At 36.4% G+C, this 21,735-nt stretch overlaps 1 protein-coding gene across 1 annotated transcript in view; it reads left to right on the top strand.

Annotated features, from left to right (window-relative positions):
• Positions 1 to 21,735, top strand: part of LOC150092755 (choline/ethanolamine kinase-like) — a 188,496-nt gene that overhangs the window by 87,507 nt on the left and 79,254 nt on the right. Inside the window, exon 5 of the mRNA XM_090414392.1 lies at positions 4,753 to 4,811. Within this exon, the coding sequence (XP_090270518.1) occupies positions 4,753 to 4,811 (59 nt within the window). The remainder of the gene's footprint in view (positions 1 to 4,752; positions 4,812 to 21,735) is intronic.

Genomic DNA, 21,735 nt, shown 5'->3' with positions numbered 1-21,735 from the left:
TCAGCCGATCCTCATAACTAACATTGTACAATCCTGAAACCATCTTTGTTATCCGGCTCTGTGCCCTTTCCACAGTTAATTTATCCCCTTCAAATTCTGGGGACCAAATCTGAGAACAATAGTCTAAGTGTGGTATGATCAAAGTCTTATACAACTGAATGATAATTCTTTTATCTCTGCAGGTCAGCGTCCTTTAAAGTATTGCAGCAATCCTCTGTGTTACCTTCACCACCTTCGCAATATGTCCCGTGAATTTCAGTTTACTATCAATCATCAACCCCAGATCTCTTGTCTCCCTTAATTCCTCCAGTACAACTCCTTCAATAGAGTATGCAGCATCCCATCGATGTGTCCCAAACCTCAAGACCTTACATTTTGCTGCATTAAACCGAACCCCATTCATTTACCCATCTGTCTAGCTTATTCAAATCCTCTTGCAGGGCTACCACATCTGCACTATTACTAATAACCCTTCCCAGCTTCACATCATCTGAAAATAACTGAATATCCCCTTGAAATCTACTGACAATGTTATTGACATAAAAGTTAAACAATATAGGTTCCAGTACTGAGTCCTGTGGGACCTCACTTGTAACCTTCTGCCTCCTTGAAACTTCCCCACCATACACAACTCTCTGATACCTATCAGACAGCCAATCCGAAATCCAGTTGACCAACCTGGTATCCAAACCCATGTGCTGCAACTTAATATACAACCGAATGCGGTATACGGTCCCTCACTAATTTCTCCAAGATCTTAACAACTACTGATGACACACAAACTGGTCTATAATTAGACACTTTCAGTCTGTTACCATCCTAATGCAATGGCACTATCTTACCTTCCTTCCATTCCATGGGCACCTTTCCCATAGCAGACTTTCATTGAAAAGCCAGGTCAAAGGAGCTGTCAGTTCTTTAGCACATTCTCTCAAAACTCGTGGTGAAATACCATCCAGTCCCACATCTTTACTGACATCCAGAGTACTCAGTATTTGAAACACACTCACCTTCTGTACCTCTAAACCTCGAATCTACTCTATCCCTCTAGAATGCAAATCGACTCCTCCAAGATGAAATACTCCAATAAAGTGTTCATTGAACAATTCCACTATGTCCTCTGCATTAGTCACTCTATTCCCATTTCTATCCCACAATGTCATTCTTCCACAGTCATTTCTCCTCCTATGGCCACATAGCTAAAAAATTCCCTAGGATTTTCTTTGGATCTCAGGGCCAATCTCTTCTCATATTCCAGTTTTGCCTTTCTTACCATACTAGTCACTGTCCTCTCCTGCGTCTTATATTCTTCATGAATATGCTCTTCACCTGTCTCCTTATATCTCTTCCATAGCCTCTTTTTCACGTGCAGTTGTTGTTTAATATTGTCATGCACTTTACACCAAATTTTGTTCTCTTCTTTACTTCTGGAATACAGCTTACTATTGCTGCTAACAAATATTCCTTCACAATTTCAAGCAATAATGATATTCCAGCCTTCCAATTCCTCCCTCGATGAAACTTCCCCAAATTGATATCTGAGACTATTATAATCACATGCCTTATAATTCCACATACGTTCCCGTCTCTTTGATACTCCTGAATGTCTATTAATCTTCCAAGTCAAAACCACATGGTCACTCTCTCCAACTTGTGGGAGAGATGTCATCTCAGTTTTTATCAACTCTTCTGATGTTATGACCAAATCCAAAACTCTTGAACCTCTTGTTCCCTCTATTACATGTTGCCTAAGACATTTGTCCCTCAAAAATTCTAGAAATTCCATTGCAATTTGCAAAAATGATATCATAGACAAGGTTAATACATTCAAATATCTAAGCTACCACTTTACTCATGAAAGAACAGAAAGACATGCAACATATAAATAACCAGTTATACAGGAATAAAAAAACTATCAATCAGATATTCAATCCAAATTTAATAAGCAAGAAAACAAGAATAAGAACCTAAAACCCAGTAGCAAGACCTATCCTAACATATTGTTCAGAAACCTGGACCATAACTCAAGCAGATAGAAAAAGACTGATAAGCTCTGAAATGAGATTAATGTGCAAAACATCTGGATATAATAGACTAGACTTCAAAAGAAATAGCGATATCTTCAGAGGAACTTGAGGTGATATCTGTTTCAGACTACATCGATCTCTATATATAGAGAGGGACAACATACAAAGAACGAGTAAAGGAAGACTCCCCAGAGAGATAGGGATATTGACCTAAAGGGAGAAGGAATAGAGGACAGCCTTTGAAAAGTTGGAAAGAGACTGTGACAGGCCACTAGGCCTATTACTAGAAAGGAAGAAGAAAAAGAAAATAATAATAATAATAATAATTATTATTATTATTATTATTGGATTACTTCACAGATTTTTGTACAGATAATACTAACATCAAAAAAAAAAAAAAAATTACACCAATAATTTACAAAATGCTTTAAATGATATAATAACAATGAAAGAATTAAAGGACAACCTAAGTAAAATAAAAAATGGCAAATCAGCAGGAGAAGATGGGATAAACTTCGAAGTCGTATAAATTTGCGGGAAAAAAATTTCATCAGAGATTATTAAAATTTTTAAATAAAGTATATACAAATGGACAAATACCAATAGAATGGAATACAAGTATAGTAATACCTATATTTAAAAGGGGGATAAAACAAATTCTACTGTATAATACAAAATATACAGTAGAATACTTAATGAAAAATTGAAAATAAACAGTGAAAAAATATTATTAGAATGTCAAAATAGATTTAAAAGGACACTCTACAATGGATGAGCTTTTTGTTTAAAACCATTTATAGAAAAAATAGAGAATTTAATTTAGAAACTCATCTTTTGTTTATAGATTACGAAAAAGCATTTGACAAAGTAAAAAGATATATACTGTTTGATATATTACAAAGAATAAATATACCTAATATTTCACTACATGCAATATTGAATATATACAAAGATAATGAAATCAAAATAAAAATAAATTTAAAAATGTCTGAAAAACAATCTATAAATCAAGGAGTAAGACAGGGATGTCCTCTGTCTCCAACACTTTTCATTTATATTGATGAAATATTAATACAGTTTTTCATTTTATTTCATATGGTGATTCAAGAGCTGTGAGCCCCTATTATGGGGAGGTATGGCACCACCTCAATCTCCCCTATTTTTATCTGGGCTTGGAACTGGTATAGCTGACAATACAGACCTATGGCTCGAGGGATCGTCTTAGGTATTCCTGACTGTATCTGTGTGTGTGTGTTCATGGGGCCGGTTTGCCTGTTTGTGGGATGAAAAACTCCAGCTAAACTGGGGAGAAAACCCTGCTATTGCCCAAGACTGGCTAACTTGGCTATGGCTGAGGAAGATCCTTAAGCTCCTCTCGTCGCCAATGGGAATCAAACCTAGGACACTCCTTCCCCAGGCACACAGACATTAATACAGTGGAACACCTTAAACAATCCAGGTATAGAAATTTCCTGGAATAACAAAACGAATTTGCTATTATTTGCAGATGACCATGTAATAATATCAAATAAGGAAGACAATTTACAAAGAGCAGTATATAATTTAAACATTATAGTAGAACAGTTTGGAATGAAAATATCCATAAAACTAAATCAGTGCATTTTGTGGACAAACTCCAGTTAAAAGTAAAATAGTTAAGATATAATAGTAGTTATAATAGTAAGATATAATATAATCTGTTAAATAATAGAACAGATAAATACTTTTAGTTATCTTGAATGTGAAATAATATCACATGAAGGAGAAAAGACATAAAATTAGAAACTTCAAATTTTTTACAGATTATAGGTCTGATAAATAGAAAATATAGTACAAAAAGAAACATATTTGAAAATATACAATACTTTAGCAGTGCTCACATTATTATATGGCAGTGAAATTTGGGAAATAAATAAGGTTTTAAAAAAATAAAAACAAGTGAAATAAGATTTATGAGAAGAACTGCAAAATACACGTTATTAGACCAAAAAAGGAACAAAGATATTTTAAAAGAACTAAAAACAAAATCAAGAAGAAAAACTAAACAATTATAAACAAAAATGGATAGAACATATAAGCTGAATGGCCAACACCTGATATCCTAGACAAATAATAAAACATAAACCAACTGGAAAGAGAAGGCTGGGTAGACCTCAAAAAAGGATATTGGATAATGAAACCGGAACAGACTAATATGGTCTATATATTAAAATACAAACTTATTTAATACTGACCAATTTACAAACAAACTTACGTTATAGCCTACCAGATAATTATAAAACGACCAAATAATTATTTTAATTGTAAAACGACCAAATATGTTTGCATTTTTGGAAATTATGGAGACAACTACCGTGTTTGAATAAAAACTTTAGTTTACTATTACTAAAATTATTTTAGTAATAGTAAATTAAAATTTTAGTAATTTTATTAAATTTTTATTAAATTATATTAAATTAAAAATTTTAGTAATAGTAAACTAAAGTTTTTATTCAAACACGGTAGTTGTCTCCATAATTTCCAAAAATGCATTCAGATCACCGTGCAAGCCTAAAAGAAAGGACCAAATATGTTTAGTTTAAATGGTCTATATATCCATAATTAGCATTATGATGATAATACTTTTAGAGCACAATTTCATCTATGTTTTAATACATATTTAGCATGTGCAATTTGCATTTTAATGCATATTCAATGTGAAATTTATTTTTTTGTTTAATTTCAGAGGATTTCTGTTGTCAGTTAATTCACCAATAGTATTTTGCCACAATGATCTACATAAACGTAAGTTAAGAACTATAAACATTTAAACTTATTAAACATAAAATAATTATCAATTACGTTTATTCGTATGATTGTCAGGCGGAGGCATCTATTTTCTCCATTTGTGATTTAGCCCATCAGCAACAACCCTAAATTTTAGTTAGGCAGAGATATTCATGATTATAATGTCATCTTAATATAAAATGTAACAAAAAAAAAAAAAAATCTTAAAAATGGGATAATTTTCTACAAAATATGCCATCTTTTGCTCTCTCTCACACACACACACATTCATATTTTCGATTCGCATTGTGACGGGAGGAATCTTTATGTGGACTTTTTCAATCAAAGGTGAGTTAGCCACTATCATACGGAGGAAGCAGGGTTTATTCTCCTGGAAACTCAGGTTTTTCATCTGGCACATAGACAAATCAGCCTTTCAGAACGCAATTTATAGACAAAAAAATACTAGTTGTGGTGGTGGGCAGTAGATTGCATTGATGTAGATGACTGGTAGTAGAGGTTCGGTGTAGTGGTGAAGACAGAGTTGTAGGTATCCTCCCACGCTGAGTCTACACACTCCTTGGAGGTGTCACGAATAATAATAATAATAATATATTTGTTCATTCATTTCTGATTTCAATTCAATCAATTAATCACCTTCTGCCTCATCATATATTTGAAGCACAACTGTACATTTTATGCAAGTACATGTGTTTTTTTTGTTTGTTTTTTGTAACTCTTATGCAGCCTTGCTTATGGCAAGATCACAGTAATCCATATGCCAACCTGTTTGGCTGAGTGGTTAGCGTATCTACTCTCCAGCCAATAGGCTGCGAGTTCAAATCCCACCATGGGGATGGATGTTTGTGATTGTCTGTGAAAATACTAGTGGTGGTGGGCAGTAGATGGCATTGGTGTAGATGATGATAGTAGTTGCGGTTGTTAGTATATCCATTACAGTAACTGCTTAATTACAGTATATCAATTACAGTTACTACTATCATCCTATCATTAGGATGATAGTAGTAACTGTAAATGATGGATTCAGTCGCAGAGACAGAGGGTTATATAGGAGGTGGCTTCCCTCAGTAAGTCTTTGGCCTCCTTGGAGGTGTCAGGTAATAATAATAATAATAATATGATCAAGGTATTATATAATGGAACATAATCTTCCTACTTCTACATGTCGGTGTTTTTCACATCATTATCAGAATCCATTGTACTGCCCTTACAATTTTAGCACTGTGTCTCTGAAATCGTAGGTCTTTACCCACCATCACCTTAGATTCCTCACCCCAGATCTCTTATTTTATCCACCTACCCAAAATATCCCAAACCAAATGAATACCCTGCATCCCCACTTTATTTACTGAATTTTAAAACTTACAGTTTTCAACATCTACTTCACTCACTCATCCATTCACTTAGTCTGTTCAAGTCCACTTGTAAAGCCCAACATCTACTTTACTCCTCGTAGTTCTTCCCAACTTTCATCTTCTGCAAATAACTGTATATGCCAATTCAAATGTTTCCTGATATCAATAACATACAAGTTAAATAGTAACGGTCCCAAAACAGACTCCTGGAGCACTAATAGTGACTTTCCTCTTCTGAGATATTGCTACACCATACAATCTACTTGTAACAAAGGCCTTTGCAAAATCAAAGTATACCACAGTGTATGCATTTAATCATTTGCCTTTGTCACTTTGTTTTAATAAGTAGATGACAAAAACATGATATTACTTTGATGGACAAAAAATCCATGCTGTCCATCAAAGAGAATGCTACTATTGTCAATGCAACTCTGAATCTTGGTCTTCACTAAACTGTCTGAAGCTTTAACCAAAACACCAAAAAGAGACAGGGAGATGATTCAATGCTTGAATCTTTTCACTTCCCATATGAAGCAGAACAATTTTGTCCTCCTTCCATTCCTTTGAAACTTGGTCTAATGTAAGACTCATATTAAACAAGTATATTAAGGCACATTGCATCACCCTGACGCATTCCTTCAAAACATGCAACCAGTGGCTTGCCCCAGAGTTCTGTTTTGTTCATGGGGCCCCTGCAGTTTAATATGTCTGTAAATGATATATCATGTGGACTGACTGGGGATCTTCAGTTGTTTGCTGATGATGCAAAGTTAGAGAGAATTATCAAGTAGAACTGCTGATTCCCTACAAGAAAATTTTAATAAAATTCCAATTTGGACAAAGGAGTGGGGTTGTAATTTTAATAAGTGCAAGGTGTTACAATTTGGTGTACAGAAATATAAGGCTGTGTACTATATTGACAGTGCTATACTGCAGGAAGTGGATGAGATTCAAGATTTGGGAGTGATGGTTGACAGTAGACTGAAGTTTACAGAGCATACATGCAGATGTTGCAAAGACTGCAACATCTGCATGTATAAGAAATATTCAAACATATTATTATTATTACCCAAGATCCCATGAGTCAAAGACTCATCTAGGAGGTCCTTTTATTATACACACAGCTCATCATACAGCACTTGAAACACACTCAAATTCTCTGCAGACATCACAATCTCAGACAAGGCATTCCAATAATTCACAACTCTGCATGCAAAAAACCTGCTTCTCATTCCCCTGCTCATACCCTGTTTATACAGTTTCCAGGGAGGACCTCTGGTTCTCCCCTGATCTAACACTGTTTTCTGTAGAACCTCTCCAACACTGATCCTATAACACCCTTAATAACTTGTAGGTCTCTATCATATCTCTACCTCTTCTTCCTATCCACTAGACTCTGTAAATTGAATCTTCTGAACCTTTTCTCATATTCGACATTCCAGAAACTACCTTAGTCAGTCGCCTCTGGACCCTTTCCAACACCTCTTTGTCCTTTTGAAAACCAGGTGACCAAATCTGGGCACATTAGTCCATGTGTGGCCTAATTAAAGCCTTATACAATGGAACAAGAATCTCCCGACCTCTAGAAGTCACTGTCCTCGACATCATTCACAGAAGTCTTTGTGTTGTCCTCACAATTTTCGCAATGTGTCCCCTAAATTTCAGATCCTTATCCACTATCACCCAAAGAACAATTATTTCCTTCACTTCCACCAATATATCCCCACCAAGCATAAACCTGCATCCCATCTTTGTTTCCAAAATTTTAAAACCTTACATTTTCCAACATTCAACTCACATTCCCATTCCTGTGCCCAATCACTCAATTTATTCAAGTCTTCTTGTAAGGCTGCAACATCTTCTCTACTCTTCATAATTCATCGGAACTTTGCATCATCTGCAAACAACTGAACATCCAAATCATCACCAATATCATTAATATACAAGATAAACAGTAATGGCCCTAAAACAGACCCCTGAGACACACCATGAGTGACCTTACTTTTCCAAAATATTGCTCATGCATACACAACTTGCTGACACCTATCAAATAGCTAGTCTCCAATCCAATGCACTAATCTAATATCCAGCCCCATCTGCTCTGGTTAATTTGGCTATCAACTTATCATGCGATAATCCATCAAAAGCCTTTGTGAAACCCGAGTATATTACTGCGTATTCCTCTCCTCTTTCCAAGGAAGCAGTCACCTTATTGTAATAAGTAAGTAGATTATTAAACATGACCTCCCTTTAGCAAATCCATGCTGTCTATCAACGATAACACCATAGTTGTCAACCCAATTCTAGATCCTAGTTCTCAACAGCTTCTCCAACAACTTAACCACAACACCTGACACACAGATAGGCCTATAATATGATGCTTGAGTTCTATCACCTCCCTTATGAAGCGGCACAATATTGCCTTTCTTCCTCTCTTTAGCAACTTGACCCAGTGCAAGACTCATATTAAAAAAATATGTCGAGACAGATGTCAACTCTCTGGCATATTCCTTTAGAATAAGTGGTGATATATTATCAAGTCCCACAGCCTTATTTACATATAGTTTGCTCGACTCCCCATACACCTCTTACTCACTTACAGTCAGTCTCTCCTCCCCATCATCAATTGCTCTCAATCTTTCCATGAAGTCCCATTCACAAGATTGAAATGCCTTTATGAACTGCTGATTAAGTATCTCCACTATATCTTCCACAATAGCTGTCATTATACCATTTTCACTAATCAATGTCATCCTTCCATTATCATTATTTTTTTGCTAGCTACATATCGAAAGAACTCCCTAGGATTCTTTTTGGCTTCTTTAGCTAACTGCTGCACATATTTCACTTTGCTACCCTTACCAAGTCAGCCCCCTTGCCTAGTCTTTGTAATTCTCATGGAATTGGTTATTACCACTGATGCTACCTCCATAATTCTCTTTTTCTCTATATGATGCTTAATCTCTTCATTCATCCATTTCACACCTACCTTATTTAACCTTCTGATCCTTGGAATACATTTAGACATTGCATCTACTAGATAGTTCTTGAAAATCCCCCAAGCTGCATTGATCTCTTTTCCAGGTAACTCCTCATTCCATGCTACACCTGCAAGCTGTCTCCTGAGCTTTTCATAATCACTACCCCTTGCAGTTCCACATATACTCTTTATCTCACAGAGGTCCTCACACTGCTGGCAACTACACTCAGGTGATCACTTCATGGTTGCCAATTGGTGGGCGATTGGATACGTCATTTATAATCACATCCTCTGATGAGATTTAATCCAAAACCCTCAATCCTTGTGTGCCCTCTGTTGTATACTGTCTGAGGTAGTTATCTCTCAAAAACACAAGAGACTCATTTTCTTTACTTCTAGTTGCTATCTAATTGCATCCCAGGCAATACAGTCTGGGATGCATCTCAGCATCCCAGACTGTATTGCCACAATTAAAATCACCCATAATGTTCACTCTTTTCTTATTTGCTTGGCTAATTTGATTATACATTTCATAGTCACTACCATCCACATTACCAGGTCTATAACAACATCCAACCAAGTATTTCATTCTATTCACCTCTATCTCATACCATACTGCCTCAAACCAACTGGCACTATTTCCCTCTTGGAAATAGTGCCAGTTTGTATAAACATAACTCTTTTTCTATCATCAATAGCACCCCCCCCTCCCTTTTTACCCTTTCTATCCTCATGAAACACATCATACCCTTCCATCTCTATTCCTGGCAGGATGTCATCCTCATCCAATTATGTCTCACTTATTCCAATAATTTTTGGGTGAACAGACTCAATTAATGCAACCATTTAATCTTCCTTGTTTCTTACACTTCTAGCATTTGTATACAAATGCAGCAGCTCATTCTTCAATCTACAGCTAGTTCCACTGATACCACTCATTTGATGTGCTTTCTCCATGCTCAATTGAAGCCATTTCCCTTTCTGCTTATTTATTTTAGAATCCTCTTCAAATCCAACTGCTTCCTCTTGATCCGTCATCCCATTCCTTTCCTGTCTACACATGCATTCACATCCTCTTGGAGCATCCACCTTTCTCACACTGTGTTCCCGTCCACCATGAGCCCCCCCCCCATTTCCTTGTCTGTCTTGCACACCCATTCTCTCATTCTTTATACTCATGCCACTGACTTCCTCATTCATAACCACCTCTTCACTCTCTCCTGTCTTACTCTCCTGCTCTTCCACATCACTTCGCACTTGATCTGTATTCATTCTCTGTACTCACTTCTCTACCTTCCAGCAGCAATCTCTCCAAGCAGCTCACACCAAAACCACTCAAATGCAGTCCGTTATTCTTATATAGTTCACTTTGTCCTTCAAACTCATTCCACACATTAACTAACTGCACTCCTTACTTCTCACACATTTCAGCTAACATATCATTCATAATCTCTCTGCCTCATCCCTGGAAGTTACGAAAAGAAACTGTGAGCAAGAGGGTGAGGAGTGGTTTTTTTGCATGGAGGGTGGTTGAGTCATGGAATGCATTGCCTGATAGAGTGGTGAGAGCAAGAACAGTCAATGAGTTTAAGGAGTGGTATGATAGACTTTGTGTTTCCTAAGAGGTACTTCCCACGATAAGTCTTGATAGATTTTGTTTCCTAGGAAGGACCTCCAGCGATGAGTCTTTTGACTCAATGGTGGCCTGAATTATAATAATAATAAATAAAAATAATCTCACCACTGTCATACATAGGCAACACGCTTAATACCTTTCCTATCACACTATTCTCTTTTATTTGTTTAAGCAACCTCCTGATATCCAATTTGACATACTCTGTTCTCGGTCAAGTCATTTGTACCTATTTAAACTATCAACTCTTTTGATCGCTTCCTTCTCATATCCAATGCCTCATTTATTCTACTCATTCTACCTCCAGTAAAACACACCTTGTGCATCCTTTCGGCCAGCACACCTTTAATAATTGAGTCACCATACAATGGCACTTACAGGTTTCGTTACCTCTTTTATACCAATATGATTTGTTTTCATCATTTTTGTAAGAAGGAAGAAAGTAATGATTTACATCATTATGCATTTTTGGAAATTATGGAGACAACTACCGTGTTTGAATAAAAACTTTAGTTTACTATTACTAAAATTTTACAATTCGACGTTTCGACCTTTATGTCAAGGTCATCTTCTGGAGCGTACAAATATACACAAGAAACAAGCTATACTACAATCATACTGGTTCGTTAAAGACACTGACTAACCGCTACCACAATTGTTGGCCTGACCTCTGGTGGAAAAAAAAAAAATTATACTTCAACGCTAGAGTCCTATTATTTGTTTTGTCTACTATATACATATATTAACATCATTCCAGCCAGTTGGAGTGGAATGGTTTCTAATACTAGCGGATTGACTAGAGTCCTCACTTATGTTGAATCTTTCATATTAGGTTGGCTGAATATGTGCCATCCAGATCCTTGGAATTTTCATACCATCTTTATTGTTGATATTTGGGTGGTTTATCAGGATTTTGCAGGATTCTTTAAATTTTCTTTCGTACCATGTTTTTGTGCGGTGTAAGGAGCAGGTGCTTTTCCAGTTGATTTGGTGTAAGGTGTTGAGTGCGTGGTCTGAGAGGCCTGCTTCACCATAATGGTTATATTTAATGTGTCTAATGTGTTCTTTCTTGCGTATAGGGATGGTTCGTCCTGTTTCACCAATGTACGGTAAGTTACAGGTGCAGCGGATGCAATAGACTCCAGGATGTGCTAATGGGAGGAGAGGATCCTTAGAGGAGCTGAATATGGTTTTAAGTTTAATGGGTGGTTTAAAGGTGGCATTGAGGTTATAATGTTGTAGGATTCTGTTGATTTTTTCTGATAACCCTTTAATGTATGGGATGGCTATGGTTTTACTGTAATCTAGATTCGTTTTTGTTGTGGTTTTATAGAGTATTTTATTGACAGTATTTTTGTTATAGCCATTGTTTATGAATGTGTCACTAATGATTTTTAGTTCTTTTTCAGGGCTTGCTGGTTAGAGCAAATAGTTGTGGCTCTGTTTTTAAGGGTGTTTATGACTCCATATTTTTGTGCTGGGTGGTGATATGAATTCGCATGTATGTATTGGCCCGTGTGTGTCGGTTTTCGGTAGACCGTGAAGGATAGACTGCCTGTACTATACAGTTCTTCCTTCAGGCAGTCTATCCTTCACGGTCTACCAAAAACCGACACACACACGGGCCAATACATACATGCAAATTCATATCACCACCCAGCACAAAAATATGGAGTCATAAACACCCTTAAAAACAGAGCCACAACTATTTGCTCTAACCAGCAAGCCCTGAAACAAGAACTAAAAATCATTAGTGACACATTCATAAACAATGGCTATAACAAAAATACTGTCAATAAAATACTCTATAAAACCACAACAAAAACGAATCCAGATTACAGTAAAACCATAGCCATCCCATACATTAAAGGGTTATCAGAAAAAATCAACAGAATCCTACAACATTATAACCTCAATGCCACCTTTAAACCACCCACTAAACTTAAAACCATATTCAGCTCCTCTAAGGATCCTCTCCTCCCATTAGCACATCCTGGAGCCTATTGCATCCGCTGCACCTGTAACTTACTGTACATTGGTGAAACAGGATGGACAATCCCTATACGCAAGAAAGAACACATTAGACACATTAAATATAACCATTATGGTGAAGCAGGCCTCTCAGACCATGCACTTAACACCTTACACCAAATCAACTGGAAAAGCACCTGCTCCTTACACCGCACAAAAACATGGTACGAAAGAAAATTTAAAGAATCCTGCGAAATCTTGATAAACCACCCAAATATCAACAATAAAGATGGTATGAAAATTCCAAGGATCTGGATGGCACATATTCAGCCAACCTAATATGAAAGATTCAACATAAGTCAGGACTCTAGCCAATCCGCTAGTATTAGAAACCATTCCACTCCAACTGGTTGAATGATGTTAATATATGTATATAGTAGACAACACAAATAATAGGACTCTAGCGTTGAAGTATAATTTTTTTTTTTCCACCAGAGGTCAGGCCAACAATTGTGGTAGCGGTTAGTCAGTGTCTTTAACGAACCAGTATGATTGTAGTATAGCTTGTTTCTTGTGTATATTTGTACGCTCCAGAAGATGACCTTGACATAAAGGTCGAAACGTCGAATTGTAAAATTTTAGTAATAGTAAACTAAAGTTTTTATTCAAACACGGTAGTTGTCTCCATAATTTCCAAAAATGCATTCGGATCACCGTGCAAGCCTAAAAGAAAGGATTTACATCATTACTTTCTTCCTTCTTACCATCCATTAAGTTTTTCAGATCACTCGTTTTCTTTTTTATTTCAATAATTTTTTTTCATTTTTTCACTGTTCTTTCATACCATCCTTCTCTATCAGATGAGCACTCATTCTCCTTGCAGCATTCTCGCTAATAACACTTTCTGTCATCAACATATTAGCACTCATCAACTCCTCATTCAGCTCACACTTTGCACATACTTTCCTTCCATCTGCCTTAAATATCCACAATTTATCAATGTAATCAAACGAGTACATGTAGCACACCTCACATTTCACGAAACAACTGAAGTCTAAGTTAAATTCCTGCAATGACAAAGTCGCAGCCATCTTTCCTTTGCCAGTTACTATGCTAAGCTCTAATATCAACAAATTTGTAAATAAATTTAGACAAAATATCCAACACACACACATAACACTACAAGTGCACAATCTTTATAGCAACTCTTACTCATGAAAACACACACTTATATACAATTAATTATTTCAAAAAAAAAAAAAAAAAATCTTATCTGAAACCAGAGTTCTCTTTACACACTGCTACTTCTCTTGCCACACGAGTGCTCTCTGGCACAACCACTTCCTTATCCATATAGGGATAAGGAAGTGGTTGTGCCACTTTATAAAGCACTGGTCAGGGCCACACTTGAATTAATGTGCTCAAATATGGTCACCTGGTTTTCAGTGCAATGTGGAAACATTGGAGAGGGTCTGGAGAGATGACTAAGACAATATCAGGACTTTGGAATGCTGGCTATGTCGATAGATTGAAGAAATGCAGATTACAGAGTTTGGTGGATAGATGGATAGAAGGAAAAGAGGTGTTATGATGGAGATATTTAAGTTAGTGAGAGGATTTTATTGAATCAATCCAGATGGGATTATAAAAAGAGTAGAAGGCGAGAGGGGAAAAACCAGAGGTCTTCCCTGGAAGTTATATAAGAATGTGGTGAAGAGGGATGTGAGGAGTAGATTTTTTTTCATGGAGAATTGTCAGTGAATGGAACGCATTACCAAAATGTATTGTTAATACAAGGAATGTTAAGGATTTTTAAGATTCAGTATGATAAATATGTTGTCAGTTGAATGAACCTCCCATGATGAGTTTGCTGACTCCATGGAGGGCACAATAATAATAATAATTTTAACTAGTCAACCAGGGCAGTAGAAAAAGCTGAAAAGTATTTAGAAAAACTCATACAGGATAAGGAAAATATGCAGAACAATAAAAGACAAGAAAGCATGAAAGTTATTAAGATATCTATCAGTAATAATAATAACAATAATGAGGGAGGTCAATTGAAATGTAAGAAACAAAGTAATGCAGTAAAAAAGTAATTTGCTTATTAAATGAATACAATCAAGAAAACAGAAAAAGAAAAGTAAAACAGATGGCGGTTCTCACAGGAACAAATGATTTAAGCAGTGATACATACAGTAACAGAGAGAGAAAGGACTGCTGGAAGAAGTGAGAAAGTGAAAACTGTTAATCTTTTGCCAGGATATGATATCATTGGGTAAGAATGAGGGCTATGATAGCAAATGATGCAATCCATAGGCTAAGTACAAGAAATGGATGTGAGTGTTTGCATGTAGTGAGTGAGTTATTATTATTATTACATGACACCTTTATAGAATCCAAAGACTCATCAAGAGCACCTACTCCACTACTTAATCCACCAACTACAACGAACTGCAGCTACTTTCATTATCTACACCAATGGCATCTACTGCTGACCACCAACACCACTAGTATTTTCACAGACAATCACAAACATCCATACCCACTGCTGGATTCGAATCCGCAGCCTTTTGGCTGGAGAGCAGATAGGATATGCTAACCACTCGGCCAACCAGGCCTGCATGGAAGAAAATATAATAATATTAGGCTATAATATAAAAAAATACAAGGAGGATGGCTTGCACTTGAATGCATTTGTCATCAGGAGAGTGAAGGAACTATTTACTGGAGTAAGACCTAATGCAGAGTTAGGTAAACTGGATCATCATGGGAGGAACAGTGAAAATTGTGTGTGCGTGTGTAAGTTCAGCTAAGTTGCAAAGACAAGAATGACATGAATGTCAATGAACATGTCATAAATCTGATGAAGTGGTGGAGACTTTTATATGCTGTGAGTTAGGTCTTTTTGAATGTCGGGGGGGGGGGGGGGGGGGGCAGAGAAAAAGAGAGAGCAGTTCAAATGGGGAAAGTGTATTCCATTTGTAAATACAGAGAAATATCATGAGGAAACCTGCTATGTCTATACACAAATTCTAGGATCACCAGGAACAAAGGGGATTGAGTTTGATGCCTTACAATGGTCTATGATTGTTTGTAATCACAGAGACTACAGTCTCTTTAGGAAGGACAGAAGAGATAGGAGAGGGGGAGAGAGAGGGGTACTAATGATGTCAGATGATTTCAGTCTAGTTAGGATAGAAACTTCATTTTAAAAAAAATTTGCAGTTTATTTTAATTCAAAATTTAGATTTGGAGCTTCTTTTTTGTTAGCATTAGAGAATGCTGAATACATTCATTTCACTTTTTTATAATGCATTTTTTTAAAATCAGTAATTTTTTATAAGTTTTTTTTTTAAATAACAATAATACTCATTGATCATGAATTGAGAATAGTTACACTTTTTTTAACACCAAAATACAAAGATTTCTTTGTATCATGGTGTTAAATACATGCAGTTATTATTAATAGTATTAATAACAATTTTTTTAAAAAAATAATTATGCGATCTTCGTAATTCATATGTATTATTACAATTTATATGTTACATATATGTGCAAACAAATAGTTGCTTATATTTATATTGCTAGTTAGAAAGGCCATCATCTTTAACATCATCTTGCATACACTGTATTTTTTTATATACAGAAATAATTACATTATTTTATCTCTACAGGGATTAAGTGTACACATTGCAGTCTGTTCGAAGAGTTCAGTGTTAAGTGAAATAATAGCAATATTAATAACTATGATAATGGTGATTATGAGGATTAGTTGATTAAGCCATGCTAAGGTGGGCTAATCCCCCTTACTTCGTAGCTAGGGTTAGCTTTTATGAAGAGAGTGGGACTTTATACACTACTTATGTTGTTTGGTACTTTTTTATGGATGGAATGTGGATGTTGGAGATTTGTGAAGTGTATAGGTATTAATGCTATATTAACTGTGTTAGTATAGCATCCACAGTTTGAGTTTTAATGTTCTGTAACTGCCAATGTGTTTAAAAGTTTGTAGTAAGCTGTTGAGTAGTATGGGTATGAGATGTGATCTCACTGCAGAACCGTATCAGTTGTTGAAAGGTCTAGGGGTGTAAAGAGTTGTAGCGGGTTGTATTTATGCGATTTCAACAGGAGGCCTCCTATATAACAGCCAATGACCAAACTGATTATGTGCAAAACACAAAATCCTGAGCATTAAAAATCTGAAAAACGAACGAACTACTAAGGAATTACTTCAACAACATCTATCCTAACAACAGACACAATTGAAGTAATTCCTTAGTAGTTCGTTCGTTTTTCAGATTTTTAATGCTCAGGATTTTGTGTCTTGCACATAATCAGTTTGGTCATTGGCTGTTATATAGGAGGCCTCCTGTTGAAACAATTTATTATTATCACCCTAAGACCCCCCTCCACCCACTGAGTCAAACACTAATCTGAGAGGTCCTTTTGCCATACACATAGCTCATCATACTGCATCTTAAACACACTCAAATTCTCTGCAGACACCACAGGTCTTAAGCAAGGCATCCAAATCATTCACAACTCCGCATGCAAAAAACCTGCTTCTCACTTCCTCCTCATACAGCTTCCAAGAATGACCTCTGATTCTCCCCTGATCTTCCACCATTTTCTGTAAATCCTCTGCTAGTAGCATAGTGTCATATGCATATTGGTATATTTTACTTCATGTGGCCACGTTGTAAACATTGTCAATGTATATGATGAACAGAGTAGATGATAATATGGTGCCTTATGGAATCCATGTTTTATCTGTATATCCCGGCTACAATTTGTGCCTATTTTTATCACTTGTGTTCTGTTTGAGAACTAGTTCCTGAATCTGGAATGCAGTGCTCATCTTATTCTGAATGAGTATAGTTTGGTCAGCAGTATGTAGGGTTCAAGTGTGCCAAAAGCTTTGGTTAAGTCAAGTATAAGAATAGTATACTTGTTTTTATCAAGGGCTTTGTTTATAGCATTTATCGAACAACAACACAAACTAAATTAAAAAACAGTAGTGCATGCTTAAATTGGAATCCCTTGACATATAGGGTCATGTGTTCATGGTTTAAAACTAATGGGCTGAAATTAAAACTAATTAAATTAAATTAAAATATAACAGATAAATTTATTTATTATTACTATTATCCCAGGACCCAATAGAGTCAAAGATTCATCTAGGAGATCCTTTTGTCAATCAAAGAGCTGAACATACCATGTCTTAAACACACTTAAATTCTCTGCAGATACTACACTCTCAGGCAAGGCATTACAATTACTCACAACCTGTATATGCAAAAAAAGCTGCTTCTCACTCCCCTTCTCACACCCTCTTTATACAGTTTACAGGGATGACCTCTGGTTCTCCCCTGATCTCCCACTATTTTCTGTAGAACCTCTCCAGCATTGATCCTATAACAACCCCTTACTAACTTGTTGGTCTCTATCATATTACCCCTCTTCCTCCTATCCAATAGACTCTGTAAATTGCATCTCCTCAACCTTTCGTCATATTCGACATTACAGAGCTCAGAAACTACCTTAGTCAGTCACCTCTGAACCCTTTCCAACATCTCTTTGTCCTTTTGAAAACCAGGTGACCAAATCTGTGCACAGTAATCCATGTGTGGTCTAATCAAAGCTTTATACAATGAAAAAAGAATACTTCTACAAGTCAGTGTCCTCTGCATCATTCCCAGAATTCTTTGTGTTGTGCTTACGGTGTTGGCAATGTGTCCTCTAAATTTTGGATAGTTATCCACTATCCCCCAAGATCTGTTATTTCCTCCACCTCCAAGAATATATCTCCACCATGCAAAATTCTACAACCCATATGAGTTTCTCAAATTTTAAAACCTTACATTTTGCAACAATGAACTTGTGTGCCCATTCACTCAATTTATTAAAGTCTTATTGTAAGGCCACAACATCTTCTCTACTCTTAATAGTTCGTCCCAACTTTGCATCATCTGCAAAAAATTGAATATCCCCATCCAAATCTTCACCAATATCATTAACATGCAAATTAAACAGCAATGGTCCTAAAACAGACCCCTGAGCCACACCATTAGTGACTTTCCTCTTCCGGGATATTGCTCCCCCATACACGACTTGCTGATACTTATAAGAAAGCCAGTCTCCGATCCAATGCACTAATCTTATATTCACCCCATCCACTGTAGTTTGACTATTAACTTATCATGCAGTAATCTATCAAAAGCATTTGCAAAATCTAAATATACTGGTGTGTATCCCTCTCCACTGTCCAAGGAAGCTGTCACCTTATTGTAATAAGTAAGTGGATTACTAAAACATGACCTCCCTTTAGCAAATCCATGGTGTCTATCAAAGATAACACCATTGATGTCAACCCAATTCCGGATCCTAGTTCTCACCAGCTTCTCCGACAACTTAACCACAACACCTGACGCACAGATAGGCCTATAATTTGATGCTTGCGTTCTATCACCTCTCTTATGAAGGGGCACGATCTTGCCATCCTTCCACTCCTTTGGAACTCGACCTACTGTAAGATTTATATTAAAAAAATATATCAACTCCCTGGCACATTCCTTCAGAATATGTGGTAATATATTATCAAGTCCCACAACCTTATTAACATGAAGCTTGCTCAATTCCCCATACACCTCTTGCTCACTTACAGTCAGTCGCTCCTTCCCATCATCAACTGCTCTCAATCTCTCCATGATGTCACATTCATAAGAATGAAAGACCTTTATGAACTGCTTATTAAGTGCCTCCACTATATCTTCTACAGAAGTTGTCCTTATACCATTTTCTCCAATCATTGTCATCCTTCCTAATCATTCTTTTTTTTCTTTTTTTTTCTAGCTGGCTGCATCAAAAGAACTGCCTAGGATTTATTTTGACTTCATTGACTAACTGCTGTTCATATTTCACTTTGCTACCCTTACAAACTAAGTCATTCTCCTTACCTGGTCTTTGTAATCCTTATGGAATTGGTTATTACTACTTTATTATTATTATTACATCACACCTCCACGGTATCCAAAGACTCATCGAGGGAGGGCATCTACTCTACAACTCTTCGTCTCCCTACTCCACCAACCTTCATCATCTAACACCAACGCCCTCTACTGCCGCCTACCACCACCACAGACAATCACAAACATCCATGCCCATGGTGGGATTTGAACCCACAGCCTCTTGGCTGGAGAGCAGATATGCTAACCACTCAGCCAACCAGGCCGACATGCTAACTTCTCTTATGCTGCCTCCATGATGCCTTTTTTTCTGTATTGCATGCTTAATCTCTTTATTCATCCATTTCACACCTACCTTATTTAACATTCTGACCTCTTGGAATACATTTAGAGTGGAATACAATTGTATTTAATAACTGAGGATAACAATTTCCCAAACTTTGGGAGTAGTGAGAGAGTTGTTCAGATAAAGATTATGTCTATAAAGTAGGACATCAGCAATTTCTTTATAATGTTCATGCTTATGTATGGATCTATGTAGCAACTTGGTGTTTTGCCATTGGATTCTGTGATTAGCGTTTTCAATTCTATGTTGTGCAAGGCCAGATTTGTGAAGTTTGATAAGACGGATGTGGTCTCGATGTTCAGAAATACATTTATTTATAGATCAAACTGGAAGATCTATAAATCAGCTATAAATCAGAGTATAAAAGGAACTGCTGTGCAGGCTAAAGACAACTTAAAAGAATTTAATTATTATGCTGTAAATAAAAGAAAAATGAATGTGGAAAGATAACTTTAGTAAATGCAGATGTGTCAAAAGCTGATCAAATTGTTCGAATAACGAGTGTTCATTTCACTAATATTTATAAACCAGGTGTATGTAATGTGGTACACAGTGTTACCGCTACATTAGAAAGAGACAGAGGTGCACAAGAAGGAGGTTCTAGAGCTGTTGCATAACCTGGATAAGAATTTGACAATAGGGACAGATGGGATGCCTGTACATATGTTAAAAGAATGTTCATTCGAACTAGCATGTTTGCATAACACATTTGTAAGATATGTTATATGCAGGCATGTTTGTATAATTCGAGTCTCAGCTCAGGAAAGATACCACAGGTATGGAAAAAAACAATGTGATAATCCCATTGCATGAGGGTGGTGAAAAAACTAATATGTCAAGCTACTGATCTATCAGTATCTCTGGAATGCTTGTAAATATTTTAGAAAATATGGTAAGAACTCACATACAGAAATAGATTGGCAGACAAGTTATACTTGGCATGGAACAGTATGGATTTAATAAAGAGAGGTCATGCCTGAGAAATTTGCTCATATTTTATGAGCTGTTGCATAAACTGAAGGATATCAGATTGATATATAAAGTATTGATTTGCATTAGCAAGTAGTTGATGGGGTATCAGCAAGTGGTAGATGGGGGGGGGGTATGCCATGTTTAAGGTGACCAGTGATATATCCCCGAGATAACTCATGGACAATTGTTATTTGTGTTTGTTCATTTGGACCACTGTTGTTCAACATTAATGATATTGAGATGGATCTGACAGGATATCTTCAATTGTTTCTTCATGATGTTAAGATAGAATGAGCAATCAGGGATGCCATGGATATACTGCATCTACAGAATTACTTGAATAGACTGGAATGTGAGCATATGAAGAGAGTGTTGGACCTGGTTATTGGTTCAGAGGATATATGCATAAGTAAGTGTTCTCGTTACCTCCAATTGGTGAAAGCGATCATGTGGTATTGACTTGGGAGGTTGCAAAATCTGTGGATTTTTCTGTTAAGAAGAGGTATATACAGAACTACAGGTTAGGCAATTATAACAAGCTTCAGAGTGAGCTTGCAGCAGCCATCCCATGGCAGAACATATTGCAGGGAAAAGATGTTAGCAGTGCATGGGATAAAATCAGTGGGTATCTGAGGAAAGCAATATTAGATTGTGTCCACATGGTCAGGAAGACAAACAAGGTAGGTGTTAGATGGA

Source organism: Typopeltis vanoorti, chromosome 25 (genome assembly GCF_054136105.1).
Source record: "Typopeltis vanoorti isolate ZY-2024b chromosome 25, IOZ_Tvanoo_1.0, whole genome shotgun sequence".
Taxonomy (NCBI): Eukaryota; Metazoa; Arthropoda; class Arachnida; order Uropygi; family Thelyphonidae; genus Typopeltis; species Typopeltis vanoorti.
Note: the sequence above shows the minus strand (reverse complement) of the source record. Positions and strands in the feature narration are given on the sequence as shown.